Raw genomic sequence first — 16,208 nt, 5'->3', positions numbered from 1 at the left:
GATACACACCAAGACACACAGAGACACACAGAGACACTGAGACACACACAGACACACTGAGAGACACACAGAGACACTGAGATACACACAGAGACACACAGAGACATTGGAGACACACACAAAGACACTGAGACACACACAGAGACACTGAGACACACACAGAGACACACAGAGACACTGAGACACACACAGAGACACTGAGACACACACAGAGACACACAGAGACACTGATACACACACAGAGACACTGAGACACACACAGAGACACTGAGACACACACAGAGACACTGAGACACACACAGAGACACTGAGACACACACAGAGACACACAGAGACACACAGACACAGAGACACACACAGAGTCACACACAGAGACACACAGACACACCAAGACACACAGAGCACACAGACAGACACACAGACACACCAAGACACACAGAGACACACACAGAGTCACACACAGAGACCCTGAGACACACACACAGAGTCACACACAGAGTCACCCATAGACACACCAAGATACACAGAGCACACAGACAGACAAACAGACACACCAAGACACACAGAGACACACACAGAGTCACACCCAGAGCACACAGACAGACACACAGAGACCCTGAGACACACACAGAGTTACACACAGAGTCACACACAGAGACCCACAGACACACCAAGACACACAGAGCACACAGACAGACAGACACACCAAGACACACAGACAGAGTCACACACAGAGTCACACACAGAGACCCTGAGACACACACAGAGTCACACACAGAGTCACACACAGAGTCACACACAGAGTCACACACAGAGTCACACAGACACACCAAGACACACCAAGACACACAGAGACACACACACACAGAGACACACACAGAGACACACAGAAACACAGAGACCAAGACACACAGAGCACACAGACAGACAGACACACCAAGACACACAGACAGAGTCACACACAAACACAGAGACCAAGACACACAGAGCACACAGACAGACAGACACACCAAGACACACAGACAGAGTCACACACAGAGTCACACAGAGAGACCCTGAGACACACACAGAGTCACACACAGAGTCACACACAAGGTCACACAGAGTGACACAGAGTCACACAGACACACCAAGACACACCAAGACACACAGAGACACACACACAGAGACACACAGACAGACACACAGACACACAGACAAACAGACACACAGAGACACACACAGACACACAGAGACATACACACACACAGAGACACACACAGAGACACACAGAGACACACAGAGACACACACAGACACACAGACACACAGAGACACACAGACACACAGACACACAGATACACACACACACACAGACACAGAGACACACACAGAGACACACAGAGACACAGAGACACAGAGACACTGAGACACACACAGAGACACTGAGACACACAGAGACACAGAGACACACAGACAGACACACACAGAGTCACACACAAACACCTCCACCCCCCCACCCCCCCCACCCCCAGCCCCCCACTCACAGGCTGGAGGGCCAGTCCTCCTGTGTGCCCACGATGTTCTGCTTGGCCAACGGCACCTGGGAGAGAGGAAGCACAGTGAGTGGGTGGGTGAGTGGGTGGGTGAGTGGGTGGGTGAGTGGGTGAGTGGGTGGGTGAGTGGGTGGGTGAGTGAGTGAGTGGGTGGGTGAGTGGGTGGGTGAGTGAGTGAGTGAGTGGGTGGGTGAGTGGGTGGGTGAGTGAGTGAGTGGGTGAGTGGGTGGGTGAGTGAGTGAGTGGGTGGGTGAGTGGGTGGGTGGGTGAGTGAGTGGGTGGGTGGGTGGGTGAGTGGGTGGGTGAGTGGGTGGGGGAGTGGGTGGGTGAGTGGGTGGGTGAGTGGGTGGGTGAGTGAGTGAGTGGGTGAGTGAGTGGGTGGGTGAGTGGGTGGGTGAGTGGGTGGGTGGGTGAGTGGGTGAGTGAGTGGGTGGGTGGGTGAGTGGGTGTGTGGGTGAGTGGGTGTGTGGGTGAGTGAGTGGGTGGGTGAGTGAGTGGGTGAGTGGGTGGGTGAGTGGGTGGGTGAGTGGGTGGGTGAGTGGGTGGGTGAGTGGGTGGGTGGGTGAGTGGGTGGGTGAGTGGGTGGGTGAGTGGGTGGGTAGGTGGGGGAGTGGGTGGGTGGGTGGGTGAGTGGGTGGGTGGGTGGGTGAGTGGGTGGGTGGGTGAGAGGGTGAGTGAGTGGGTGGGTGAGTGAGTGAGTGAGTGGGTGAGTGAGTGAGTGAGTGGGTGGGTGGGTGGGTGAGTGGGTGGGTGAGTGGGTGAGTGAGTGGGTGAGTGAGTGAGTGAGTGGGTGAGTGGGTGAATGAGTGAGTGAGTGGGTGAGTGAGTGTGTGGGTGAGTGAGTGGGTGAGTGGGTGAGTGTTTGGGTGAGTGAGTGGGTGAGTGAGTGGGTGAGTGAGTGGGTGAGTGGGTGAGTGTGTGGGTGAGTGTGTGGGTGAGTGAGTGAGTGGGTGAGTGGGTGGGTGAGTGGGTGAGTGAGTGAGTGGGTGAGTGGGTGGGTGAGTGAGTGAGTGAGTGGGTGGGTGAGTGAGTGGGTGGGTGAGTGAGTGGGTGGGTGAGTGAGTGGGTGAGTGTGTGAGGGGTGAGTGAGTGAGTGGGTGGGTGAGTGAGTGGGTGGGTGAGTGGGTGGGTGAGTGGGTGGGTGAGTGGGTGAGTGGGTGAGTAAGTGGGTGAGTGGGTGAGTGAGTGGGTGAGTGGGTGGGTGAGTGGGTGAGTGAGTGGGTGAGTGAGTGAGTGAGTGGGTGAGTGGGTGGGTGAGTGGGTGAGTGAGTGGGTGAGTGAGTGAGTGAGTGGGTGAGTGGGTGAGTGAGTGAGTGAGTGGGTGAGTGAGTGTGTGGGTGAGTGAGTGAGTGGGTGAGTGGGTGAGTGTTTGGGTGAGTGAGTGGGTGAGTGAGTGGGTGAGTGGGTGAGTGTGTGGGTGAGTGAGTGAGTGGGTGAGTGGGTGAGTGAGTGAGTGGGTGAGTGGGTGGGTGGGTGAGTGGGTGGGTGAGTGGGTGGGTGAGTGGGTGGGTGAGTGTGTGGGTGAGTGAGTGAGTGGGTGGGTGAGTGAGTGGGTGGGTGAGTGTGTGGGTGAGTGTGTGGGTGAGTGAGTGGGTGGGTGAGTGGGTGAGTGAGTGGGTGAGTGTGTGAGTGGGTGAGGCGTGAGTGAGTGGGTGAGTGGGTGAGTGAGTGGGGGAGTGGGTGGGTGAGTGGGTGAGTGAGTGGGTGAGTGAGTGAGTGAGTGGGTGAGTGAGTGAGTGAGTGGGTGAGTGAGTGAGTGAGTGGGTGAGTGTTTGGGTGAGTGAGTGGGTGAGTGAGTGGGTGAGTGAGTGAGTGAGTGGGTAAGTGTGTGGGTGAGTGTGTGGGTGAGTGAGTGAGTGAGTGGGTGGGTGAGTGGGTGGGTGAGTGGGTGAGTGGGTGGGTGAGTGGGTGAGTGTGTGGGTGAGTGAGTGAGTGAGTGGGTGAGTCGGTGAGTGAGTGAGTGGGTGGGTGAGTGGGTGTGTGAGTGGGTGAGTGAGTGAGTGAGTGGGTGAGTGAGTGGGTGAGTGAGTGAGTGGGTGGGTGGGTGAGTGAGTGGGTGGGTGAGTGAGTGGGTGGGTGAGTGAGTGGGTGGGTGAGTGGGTGAGTGGGTGGGTGAGTGGGTGAGTGGGTGGGTGAGTGGGTGAGTGTGTGGGTGAGTGGGTGAGTGAGTGAGTGGGTGAGTGAGTGGGTGAGTGAGTGAGTGGGTGAGTGAGTGAGTGTGTGAGTCTGTGGGTCTCTGTGTGTGAGTCTGCGGGTCTCTGTGTGTTGAGTTTGTGGGTCTCTGTGTGGTGAGTCTGTGGGTCTCTGTGTGGTGAGTCTGTGGGTCTCTGTGTGGCGAGTCTGTGGGTCTCTGTGTGGTGAGTCTGTGGGTCTCTGTGTGGCGAGTCTGTGGGTCTCTGTGTGGTGAGTCTGTGGGTCTCTGTGTGTTGAGTCTGTGGGTCTCTGTGTGGTGAGTCTGTGGGTCTCTGTGTGGTGAGTCTGTGGGTCTCTGTGTGGCGAGTCTGTGGGTCTCTGTGAGGTGAGTCTGTGGGTTTCTGTGTGGTGAGTCTGTGGGTCTCTGTGTGGTGAGTCTGTGGGTCTCTGTGTGGTGAGTCCGTGGGTCTCTGTGTGGTGAGTCTGTGGGTCTCTGTGTGGTGAGTCTGTGGGTCTCTGTGTGGTGAGTCTGTGGGTCTCTGTGTGGTGAGTCTGTGGGTCTCTGTGTGGTGAGTCTGTGGGTCTCTGTGTGGTGAGTCTGTGGGTCTCTGTGTGGTGAGTCTGTGGGTCTCTGTGTGGTGAGTCTGTGGGTCTCTGTGTGGTGAGTCTGTGGGTCTCTGTGTGTTGAGTCTGTGGGTCTCTGTGTGGTGAGTCTGTGGGTCTCTGTGTGGTGAGTCTGTGGGTCTCTGTGTGGTGAGTCTGTGGGTCTCTGTGTGGTGAGTCTGTGGGTCTCTGTGTGGTGAGTCTGTGGGTGTCTGTGTGGTGAATCTGTGGGTCTCTGTGTGGTGAGTCTGTGGGTCTCTGTGTGCTCAGTCTGTGAGTCTCTGTGTGGTGAGTCTGTGGGTCTCTGTGTGGTGAGTCTATGGGTCTCTGTGTGGTGAGTCTGTGGGTCTCTGTGTTGTGAGTCTGTGGGTCTCTGTGTGGTGAGTCTGTGGGTCTCTGTGTTGTGAGTCTGTGGGTCTCTGTGTGGTGAGTCTGTGGGTCTCTGTGTGGCGAGTCTGTGGGTCTCTGTGTGGTGAGTCTGTGGGTCTCTGTGTGGTGAGTCTGTGGGTCTCTGTGTGGTGAGTCTGTGGGTCTCTGTGTGGTGAGTCTGTGAGTCTCTGTGTGGTGAGTCTGTGGGTCTCTGTGTGGTGAGTCTGTGGGTCTCTGTGTGGTGAGTCTGTGGGTCTCTGTGTGGCGAGTCTGTGGGTCTCTGTCTGGCGAGTGTGTGGGTCTCTGTGTGGTGAGTCTGTGGGTCTCTGTGTGGTGAGTCTGTGGGTCTCTGTGTGTTGAGTCTGTGGGTCTCTGTGTGGTGAGTTTGTGGGTCTCTGTGTGGTGAGTCTGTGGGTCTCTGTGTGGTGAGTCTGTGGGTCTCTGTGTGATGAGTCTGTGGGTCTCTGTGTGGTGAGTCTGTGGGTCTCTGTGTGGTGAGTCTGTGGGTCTCTGTGTGGTGAGTCTGTGGGTCTCTGTGTGGTGAGTCTGTGGGTCTCTGTGTGGTGAGTCTGTGGGTCTCTGTGTGGTGAGTCTGTGGGTGTCTGTGTGGTGAATCTGTGGGTCTCTGTGTGGTGAGTCTGTGGGTCTCTGTGTGCTCAGTCTGTGAGTCTCTGTGTGTTGAGTCTGTGGGTCTCTGTGTGGTGAGTCTGTGGGTCTCTGTGTTGTGAGTCTGTGGGTCTCTGTGTGGTGAGTCTGTGGGTCTCTGTGTTGTGAGTCTGTGGGTCTCTGTGTGGTGAGTCTGTGGGTGTCTGTGTGGTGAATCTGTGGGTCTCTGTGTGGTGAGTCTGTGGGTCTCTGTGTGCTCAGTCTGTGAGTCTCTGTGTGGTGAGTCTGTGGGTCTCTGTGTGGTGAGTCTGTGGGTCTCTGTGTTGTGAGTCTGTGGGTCTCTGTGTGGTGAGTCTGTGGGTCTCTGTGTTGTGAGTCTGTGGGTCTCTGTGTGGTGAGTCTGTGGGTCTCTGTGTGGTGAGTCTGTGGGTCTCTGTGTGGTGAGTCTGTGGGTCTCTGTGTGGTGAGTCTGTGGGTCTCTGTGTGGTGAGTCTGTGGGTCTCTGTGTGGTGAGTCTGTGAGTCTCTGTGTGGTGAGTCTGTGGGTCTCTGTGTGGTGAGTCTGTGGGTCTCTGTGTGGTGAGTCTGTGGGTCTCTGTGTGGCGAGTCTGTGGGTCTCTGTCTGGCGAGTGTGTGGGTCTCTGTGTGGTGAGTCTGTGGGTCTCTGTGTGGTGAGTCTGTGGGTCTCTGTGTGTTGAGTCTGTGGGTCTCTGTGTGGTGAGTTTGTGGGTCTCTGTGTGGTGAGTCTGTGGGTCTCTGTGTGGTGAGTCTGTGGGTCTCTGTGTGATGAGTCTGTGGGTCTCTGTGTGGTGAGTCTGTGGGTCTCTGTGTGGTGAGTCTGTGGGTCTCTGTGTGGTGAGTCTGTGGGTCTCTGTGTGGTGAGTCTGTGGGTCTCTGTGTGGTGAGTCTGTGGGTCTCTGTGTGGTGAGTCTGTGGGTGTCTGTGTGGTGAATCTGTGGGTCTCTGTGTGGTGAGTCTGTGGGTCTCTGTGTGCTCAGTCTGTGAGTCTCTGTGTGTTGAGTCTGTGGGTCTCTGTGTGGTGAGTCTGTGGGTCTCTGTGTTGTGAGTCTGTGGGTCTCTGTGTGGTGAGTCTGTGGGTCTCTGTGTTGTGAGTCTGTGGGTCTCTGTGTGGTGAGTCTGTGGGTCTCTGTGTGGCGAGTCTGTGGGTCTCTGTGTGGTGAGTCTGTGGGTCTCTGTGTGGTGAGTCTGTGGGTCTCTGTGTGGTGAGTCTGTGGGTCTCTGTGTGGTGAGTCTGTGAGTCTCTGTGTGGTGAGTCTGTGGGTCTCTGTGTGGTGAGTCTGTGGGTCTCTGTGTGGTGAGTCTGTGGGTCTCTGTGTGGCGAGTCTGTGGGTCTCTGTCTGGCGAGTGTGTGGGTCTCTGTGTGGTGAGTCTGTGGGTCTCTGTGTGGTGAGTCTGTGGGTCTCTGTGTGTTGAGTCTGTGGGTCTCTGTGTGGTGAGTTTGTGGGTCTCTGTGTGGTGAGTCTGTGGGTCTCTGTGTGGTGAGTCTGTGGGTCTCTGTGTGATGAGTCTGTGGGTCTCTGTGTGGTGAGTCTGTGGGTCTCTGTGTGCCGAGTCTGTGGGTCTCTGTGTGTTGAGTCTGTGGGTCTCTGTGTGGTGAGTTTGTGGGTCTCTGTGTGGTGAGTCTGTGGGTCTCTGTGTGGTGAGTCTGTGGGTCTCTGTGTGGTGAGTCTGTGGGTCTCTGTGTGCGAGTTACAGTACCTTCTCAATAGCTTCGTGGATGAGTTCAGCCAGCAGTGGACTTGCTTGAACTCTCAATTCCTCCGACCCTAGACACACAGACAAAGGTCCCCCCTGTAGCCTCAGCAGAGCGTCGGGGCAAGTGCTGTTGAGAGCGGCGAGCTATCAGCAAGTGGAAGGAGCACACCCGTGAAGATGAGGTGGGTGGCCAACACCACCACTACACCACCACCACACCACCACCACCAGCACCACCACCAGCACCACACCACCAGCACACCACACCACCACACCACCAGCACACCACACCACCAGCACACCACACCACCAGCACCACCACACCACCAGGACCACCACACCACCACCACCACCACACCACCACCACCACCACACCACCACCACGACCACACCACCACACCACCAGCACCACCACCACTACACCACCACCACACCACCAGCACCACCCCACCACCAGCACCACCACACCACCAGCACCACCACAACCACACCACCAGCACCACCAGTATCACCGCTCCCCACACACACACACACACAGTGCGCTAACCACTGCACCACCACTCCCCACTCACACACACACACACACAGTGCGCTAACCACTGCACCACCGCTCCCCACTCACTCACACAGTGCGCTAACCACTGCACCACCACTCCACACACACACAGTGCGCTAACCACTGCACCACCGCTCCCCACTCACAGTGTGCTAACCGCTGCACCACCACTCCCCACTCACAGTGCGCTAACCGCTGCACCACCACTCCCCACTCACAGTGCGCTAACCGCTGCACCACCACTCCCCACGAGGCTTACCCAGCATGATGCCGTCCAGGTCAAAGTATGCAACGGCTCTGGACTGTAGAGAGGACAAGTGGACCTACAACACAACAACAACATCACACCAACAACATCACACCATCAACATCACAACAACATCAACATCACAACATCAACATCACAACATCAATATCACAACATCAACAACATCAAAATCAACATCGAAACATCGCAACATCAACATCACAACATCAACATCGCAACATCAACATCACAACATCAACAACACAACAATAACATCACAACATCATCATCACACCAACATCAACATCACACCATCACACCATCAACATCACAACATCAACATGACAACATCGACATCACAACATCACACCATCAGCATCATCACTAAAAACAACATCACATCAACATCACAACATCAACATTACACCATCAGCATCATCACTAACATCACACCATCAACATCACACCATCAACATCACAACATCACACCATCAACATCACAATATCACACTATCATCATCACACCATCAGCATTATCACTAACAACATCAACATCACACCATCAACATCACAACATCAACATCACACCATCAACATCATCACTAACAACATCACACTATCATCACACCATCAGCATTATCACTAACAACATCAACATCACAACATCACACCATCACACCATCAACATCACACCATCAACATCACAACATCACACTATCATCATCACACCATCAGCATTATCACTAACAACATCAATATCACACCATCAACATCACACCATCAACATCACAACATCACACTATCATCATCACACCATCAGCATTATCACTAACAACATCACATCAACATCACACCATCAACATCACACCATCAACATCACAACATCAGCATCATCACTAACAACATGAACATCATCATAAATTACCCGGTGACCCCTGGTTTACACCCCCCCCCCCTCCCACGGTGACCCCTGGGTGACCCCCCCGGTGACCCCCGGGTGACCCCCCCGGTGACCCCTGCGTGACCCCTGACCCCTGGGGTACCTCGAGCCATTCGGTGGCGCCCACCGCTCCAAACTGCCCTCCGTCCCAGCTGGCAAACAGCACGCTACGAGCCAGCCCCACACCTGCTGGGGGGGGCACGGGGGGGGGGCACGGGGGGGGGGCACGGGGGGGGCACGGGGGGGGGGCACGGGGGGGGGAGGGCACGGGGGGAGGTTCATGTTGGTGAGTGTCTCTCTCTGTCTCTGTCTCATTGCTCACCACCACCACCACCACCACGCTCACCCACAACAACAACAACCGCCATTCGCCGGTGACGTCACCACGACGCTTGTGCCAGGCCATGTGCACCTTGAGGCCGCCACGTGGAGTGTCGAACGCCCGCTGGCAGGAGGTCACGGGGGCAGACCCAGCAGGTGCCACGGGTCGACTGACTGAGACGACTGGCTGATGCACCACCTGTGCCCCCTACTGTGCCAACCTGCTGCGCTTTAGCCACCCGGCGCTCCGCTCGTTGTTGTGAGCGTCGCTCCTCCGCCCTCCGTTGTTGTTGTTGGAGGGCGACTGCCTCCAACTGCCCAGTAGCAGCGTCCTTCACGAGCCTCCTCCACAGAGGCCGATCTTGACACCGCTGGTACCGGTCCATCGGCAAGCCCACTCAGCTCCACGTCCTCCTGGACCACATCACTTCATCTCTTCTCTAGCCCGTGCCGCGCCCGCTTAGCCCCCTCGATCCGGCCGAACAAAAGCTGTTTAGGCATGCGATGGCTGGGCATGCGGGCTACATGACCCAGCCAACGCAGCCTTGCCTGCCGGAGGAGCTCACCGATGGGACTTTGTCCACATCTATCAAGGATTTGTGAGCTCCTCACATAATCCAGTCTGGTTAAACCCAGGATGGATCGTAGGCAGATGCTCCATTAGGGGGGTCCACGTTTCGCAAGCGTACAGAAGGGAGGGAATGACCGTGGCCGAGAAGACCTGAAGCTTAGTGCGGAGCGACAGACCAGGTAGCTTCCACACAGCGTTACGCAACCGATGAAAAGATATTGCCGCTCGACTGATTCGGAGTGAGACCTCTGCTGTTAAACCAGAGCCGGTTATGGGCACACTGCCAAGGTATGGGAAACTCTCCACTCGCTCCACAACTGCCCCATCACCGATTGGGAGTTGTGGGGGTGGAGTGTCCGATGGTACAAAATACCCAGGCAGGTGCTTAGTTTTGGTGGGGCTGATGGTAAGGCCCCACCTCTTAGTGGCACGCTCCAGTCTCAGCAGCAGCGCCTCCAACTCTTCCTCTGAGTGAGCAGCGATTACCAGATCATCAGCATACATAACGTGGTTGAGCAATAGGGAGCCATCCCTTGACCGCACCCGGGCGTCGATCAGCCTCCCATTATATCTGTACCATATGGAGATTCCCCCGGTACAGCTATTGAAGGCTTCACAAACTACGTGGTCAAAATAGATGTTAAATAACGTGGGAGCCAGAGGACATCCCTGTCGCACCCCAAGGTGTACAGGGAATGCCTCTGACTCCCGGCCACGTAGTTTTACCCGGGCCCGCTCACCATCATGAAGGTCCTTAATGATCGTGAGCAGAGGGTCAGGGACTCCGAAAGTACGAACAACCCAGAGCCCAGGCCTACTGATGCTATCATAGGCCTTGACCAGGCCAATAAAGCAGAGATGTAGGTCTTGTTGGAATTCCCTACACCTCTGCTGTAGCAGACGGACAGAAAATATGGCATCTGTGCAGGACCGCCTTTTCCTGAAACCGCACTGGGGCACCGCAAGCCTCTCCTCAGCGTACCTGGCAAGGCGATGTTGAATAATCCTTTCCAGAACCTTTCCCGGCACACTGAGGAGTGAGATGCCCCTGTAGTTGTTACAGTCTGTGCGGTCCCCCTTCTTAAAGAGGGGGACCACCAGGGCATCATTCCAGTCTTGCAGAACCCGTCCAGTGGTCCAGACTGTTGTTATGATGTCATATAGGGCAGTCTGTGCACAAATCCTACCCTCCCTCACCATTTCGCTTGGGAGATCATCTCTGCCCGCTGCCTTTCCTGGTCTCAGACTCCGGATCGCCTTCAGTACTTCCTCAACAGATGGCACCTCAGCCAGCCACTCACAGGGGGTGACTTCCTCCTCCAATATTTGAGGCACCGCAGCCTCAGCAGGGTCATCCCCACTTTGTCCTGGCTGATGGATTTCCCCCAGGACCTCACAGAAATGCTCAGCAAATCTGCAAACCTGTTCCTGGGGGTCGTAGATTGGATCACTATTCTTTCCCCAAATGATGGTAATAAGTGTGGCGCTGCAGGTTAGTTTTTTGATGGAGTTAAATAGAGATTTGTGATCACGGGCCACTGAGGCAGACTCCATCTCCTCTGCAACCCGCGACCACCACCCATCCTTGCAGCGCCTCACGGCTTTCCGAACCTCCGATCAAAGACTGCGGTAAGCCTCCTCATTCTCCAACGTGGGATGCTGTAGCCGATGAGAGTGGGCCTGTCGCTTTTTCTCAGCCAGCTTGAACACTGCCTCTGTCAGCCAGGGTCTCTGGGGAGGTCTGGACCGCGTACCCAAACCAGCCATTGCAGCTGCATGAGTCACAGTCCTAAACCTCGCCCATTTACCCTCGACATCAGGAGTCGGGGACGATGCCAACCCCAGCCGCAAGCGATGATGAAATTCTCGCTTGCAACTTTCATCAGCTAGCTGAGACCAGACCACCTTAGGTTGGAATGGGGTTCTGGGTGTACACCCACCACCGGAGTGGAAGAATGGCAGGCGCATCTTACAGATGACTAGTCGATGGTCAGAGGGCAGATCAGCTCCACGGTAGGTCCTGGTGTCAAGGTCATGGGCCCGCATCCGCTGTTCCGTCACTATGTAGTCCAGCAGATGTTCTTGCTTGGACCCGGCGTGCATCCATGATGTTGTGTGGATGCGCCGATGCCGGAACAGCGTGTTGGTAATTACAAGCCCATGGGCTGCACAAAAATCTAGCAGCCTCCTGCCGTTGTTATTGAGCTGATCTGGCCCATGCCTTACAATAACTTCAGACCAGGTGCCAGTATCATGACCAACTCGGGCATTTAAGTCACTCAACAAGATGACTCTATCCCGAGGGGCCACTTTAGCCAGCACCTGTGACAGGAGGTCATAGAAGGCATCTGACTCATCGGCCTTGCCTGCATCCCTGCACGGATGTTCATCTTCGGTGGGGGCATAAGTAACCACGACCACCACTCCTCACCTCCGGTTGATGGGAAGGCGAGCCCAAAGTAGCCTGGGACTTACAGCTTCCCACACCTCACCGCCACGCTCCCACGCCCCCTTCATGAATGTAGTAGTGGTGAGTAGTGGTGAGCGTCTCACCGTGCAGGCTCATGTTAGTGAGCGTGCGAGCTCATGTTAGTGAGCGTAGTAGTGGTGAGTAGTAGTGGTGAGTGTAATGGTGAGTAGTGGTGAGTGTAGTGGTGAGTGTAGTGGTGAGTAGTAGTGGTGAGTGTCGTGGTGAGTAGTGGTGAGTGTAGTGGTGAGCGTAGTGAGTGTCTCACCGTGCAGGCTCATGTTAGTGAGCGTGCGTGGTGAGTGTAGTAGTGGTGAGTAGTGGTGAGTGTAGTGGTGAGTAGTGGTGAGTAGTGGTGAGCGTCTCACCGTGCAGGCTCAAGTTAGTGAGTGTAGTGGTGAGTAGTGGTGAGTGTAGTGGTGAGTGTAGTGGTGAGCGTAGTGGTGAGTGTAGTAGTGGTGAGTGTATTATTGTCTCACCGTGCAAGCTCATGTTAGTGAGTGTAGTAGTGGTGAGTAGTGGTGAGTAGTGGTGAGTGTAGTGAGTAGTATTGGTGAGTAGTGGTGAGTGTAATGGTGAGTATTGGTGAGTGTCTCACCGTGCAGGCTCATGTTAGTGAGTGTAGTAGTGGTGAGTAGTGGTGAGTGTAATGGTGAGTATTGGTGAGTGTCTCACCGTGCAGGCTCATGTTAGTGAGCGTGCGAGCTCATGTTAGTGAGTGTAGTAGTGGTGAGTGTAGTGGTGAGTGTAGTAGTGAGTAGTAGTATGTTAGTGTGTCACCGTGCAGGCTCATGTTTGTGAGCGTGCGTGTTGAGTGTAGTGGTGAGTGTAGTAGTGAGTGTAGTGGTGAGTGTAGTAGTGGTGAGTGTAGTAGTGGTGAGTGTAGTGGTGAGTGTAGTAGTGGTGAGTGTAGTAGTGGTGAGTGTAGTGGTGGTGAGTGTAGTAGTGAGTGTAGTGGTGAGTGTAGTAGTGGTGAGTGTAGTGGTGAGTGTAGTAGTGGTGAGTGTAGTAGTGAGTGTAGTGGTGAGTGTAGTAGTGGTGAGTGTAGTGGTGAGTGTAGTGGTGAGTGTAGTGGTGAGTGTATTAGTATTATTGTGTCACTGTGCAGGCTGATGTTGGTGAGTGTAGTGGTGAGTGTAGTAGTAGTGAGTGTAGTGGTGAGTGTTGTAGTGGTGAGTGTAGTGGTGAGTATCTCACCGTGCAGGCTCATGTTGGTGAGTGTGCGTGGTGAGTGTAGTAGTTGGTGAGTGTAGTAGTGGTGAGTAGTGGTGAGTAATAGTGGTGAGTGTAGTAGTAGTGGTGAGTGTAGTAGTAGTGGTGAGTATCTCACCGTGCAGGCTCATGTTGGTGAGTGTGCGTGGTGAGTGCAGTGGTGAGTGTAGTGGTGAGTAGTGGTGAGTAGTGGTGAGTAGTGGTAGTGAGTGAGTCACCGTGCAGGCTCATGTTGGTGAGTGTGCGTGGTGAGTGTAGTAGTGGTGAGTAGTGGTGAGTGTAGTGGTGAGTGTAGTAGTGAGTGTAGTGGTGAGTGTAGTGGTGAGTGTAGTGGTGAGTGTAGTGGTGAGTGTAGTGGTGAGTGTAGTAGTGAGTGTAGTAGTGAGTGTAGTGGTGAGTGTAGTAGTGAGTGTAGTGGTGAGTGTAGTGGTGAGTGTAGTAGTGAGTGTAGTAGTGAGTGTAGTGGTGAGTGTAGTAGTGAGTGTAGTGGTGAGTGTAGTGGTGAGTGTAGTAGTGAGTGTAGTAGTGAGTGTAGTGGTGAGTGTAGTAGTGAGTGTAGTGGTGAGTGTAGTGGTGAGTGTAGTAGTGAGTGTAGTAGTGAGTGTAGTGGTGAGTGTAGTAGTGAGTGTAGTGGTGAGTGTAGTGGTGAGTGTAGTGGTGAGTGTAGTAGTGAGTGTAGTAGTAGTTAGTGAGTATCTCACCGTGCAGGCTCATGTTGGTGAGTGTGCGTGGTGAGTAGTGGTGAGTAGTGGTATTGGTGAGTATCTCACCATGCAGGCTCATGTTGGTGAGTGTGCGAGCTCATGTTAGTGAGTGTAGTAGTGGTGAGTGTAGTGGTGAGTGTAGTGGTGAGTGTAGTAGTGGTGAGTGTGCGTGGTGAGTAGTGGTGAGTGTAGTAGTGGTGAGTGTGCGTGGTGAGTGAGTCACCGTGCAGGCTCATGTTGGTGAGTGTAGTAGTGAGTGTGCGTGGCGAGTGTAGTAGTTGGTGAGTGTAGTAGTAGTGAGTAGTGGTAATAGTGGTGAGTGTAGTAGTGAGTGTGCGTGGTGAGTGTAGTAGTTGGTGAGTGTAGTAGTGGTGAGTAGTGGTGAGTAATAGTGGTGAGTGTAGTAGTAGTGGTGAGTCACCATGTAGGCTCATGTTGGTGAGTGTGCGTGGTGAGTGTGCGTGGTGAGTGTAGTAGTGAGTGTAGTAGTGAGTGTAGTAGTGGTGAGTGTAGTAGTAGTGGTGAGTGTAGTAGTATTATTGTCTCACCATGTAGGCTCATGTTGGTGAGTGTGCGTGGTGAGTGTGCGTGGTGAGTGTAGTGGTGAGTCACCATGTAGGCTCATGTTGGTGAGTGTGCGTGGTGAGTGCAGTGGTGAGTGTAGTGGTGAGTGTAGTGGTGAGTGTAGTGGTGAGTAGTGGTGAGTGTAGTGGTGAGTGTAGTGGTGAGTGTAGTAGTGGTGAGTGTAGTAGTTAGTGAGTATCTCACCGTGCAGGCTGATGTTGGTGAGTGTGCGTGGTGAGTGTAGTGGTGAGTGTGCGTGGTGAGTATCTCACCATGTAGGCTCATGTTGGTGAGTGTGCGTGGTGAGTAGTGGTGAGTAGTGGTATTGGTGAGTATCTCACCATGCAGGCTTATGTTGGTGAGTGTGCGTGGTGAGTGTAGTGGTGAGTAGTGGTGAGTATCTCACCATGTAGGCTTATGTTGGTGAGTGTAGTAGTGGTGGTGAGTGTAGTAGTACTATTGTGTCACCATGTAGGCTCATGTTGGTGAGTGTGCGTGGTGAGTGTAGTGGTAGTGAGTGTAGTGGTGAGTGTGCGTGGTGAGTGTAGTAGTAGTGAGTGTAGTGGTGAGTGTAATGGTGAGTGTAGTGGTGAGTGTAGTAGTGAGTGTAGTGGTGAGTGTATTAGTAGTTAGTGAGTATCTCACCGTGTAGGCTCATGTTGGTGAGTGTAGTAGTGGTGGTGAGTGTAGTAGTGAGTGTAGTGGTGAGTGTATTAGTAGTTAGTGAGTATCTCACCGTGTAGGCTCATGTTGGTGAGTGTGCGTGGTGAGTAGTGGTATTGGTGAGTATCTCACCGTGTAGGCTCATGTTGGTGAGTGTGCGTGGTGAGTAGTGGTATTGGTGAGTATCTCACCGTGTAGGCTCATGTTGGTGAGTGTGCGTGGTGAGTAGTGGTATTGGTGAGTATCTCACCGTGTAGGCTCATGTTGGTGAGCGTGCGTGGTGAGTGTGCGTGGTGAGTAGTGGTATTGGTGAGTATCTCACCGTGTAGGCTCATGTTGGTGAGTGTGCGTGGTGAGTAGTGGTATTGGTGAGTATCTCACCATGTAGGCTCATGTTGGTGAGTGTGCGTGGTGAGTGTAGTGGTGAGTAGTGGTGAGTATCTCACCGTGTAGGCTCATGTTGGTGAGTGTAGTGGTGAGTAGTGGTGAGTGTATTGGTGAGTATCTCACCGTGTAGGCTCATGTTGGTGAGTGTAGTGGTGAGTAGTGGTGAGTGTAGTGGTGAGTATCTCACCGTGTAGGCTCATGTTGGTGAGTGTAGTGGTGAGTAGTGGTGAGTGTAGTAGTGGTGAGTATCTCACCGTGTAGGCTCATGTTGGTGAGTAGTGGTGAGTGTAGTGGTGAGTATCTCACCGTGTAGGCTCATGTTGGTGAGTGTAGTGGTGAGTAGTGGTGAGTGTAGTAGTGGTGAGTATCTCACCGTGTAGGCTCATGTTGGTGAGTGTAGTGGTGAGTAGTGGTGAGTGTAGTGGTGAGTAGTGGTGAGTATCTCACCGTGTAGGCTCATGTTGGTGAGTGTAGTGGTGAGTAGTGGTGAGTGTAGTGGTGAGTGTAGTGGTGAGTGTAGTGGTGAGTAGTGGTGAGTATAGTGGTGAGTCACCGTGTAGGCTCATGTTGGTGAGTGTGCGTGGTGAGTGTAGTGGTGAGTAGTGGTGAGTAGTGG

General features: G+C 54.1%; 1 protein-coding gene across 1 annotated transcript in view; it reads right to left on the bottom strand.

The window, feature by feature from the left end:
- Positions 1-16,208, bottom strand: part of LOC142908170 (transferrin receptor protein 2-like) — a 39,562-nt gene that overhangs the window by 3,726 nt on the left and 19,628 nt on the right. The window contains exons 5-8 of the mRNA XM_076058472.1: positions 8,807-8,892; positions 7,776-7,839; positions 6,964-7,031; positions 1,526-1,581 (exon numbers count right to left, since the gene is read on the bottom strand). Of these exons, the coding sequence (XP_075914587.1) occupies positions 1,526-1,581; positions 6,964-7,031; positions 7,776-7,839; positions 8,807-8,892 (274 nt within the window). The remainder of the gene's footprint in view (positions 1-1,525; positions 1,582-6,963; positions 7,032-7,775; positions 7,840-8,806; positions 8,893-16,208) is intronic.

The sequence above is a fragment of the Petromyzon marinus genome, assembly GCF_048934315.1.
Source record: "Petromyzon marinus isolate PM22_M1 ecotype Great Lakes invasive population chromosome 75 unlocalized genomic scaffold, UKy_Petmar_22M1.pri1.0 chr75_unloc.3, whole genome shotgun sequence".
NCBI classification, from domain to species: domain Eukaryota; kingdom Metazoa; phylum Chordata; class Hyperoartia; order Petromyzontiformes; family Petromyzontidae; genus Petromyzon; species Petromyzon marinus.
Note: the sequence above shows the minus strand (reverse complement) of the source record. Positions and strands in the feature narration are given on the sequence as shown.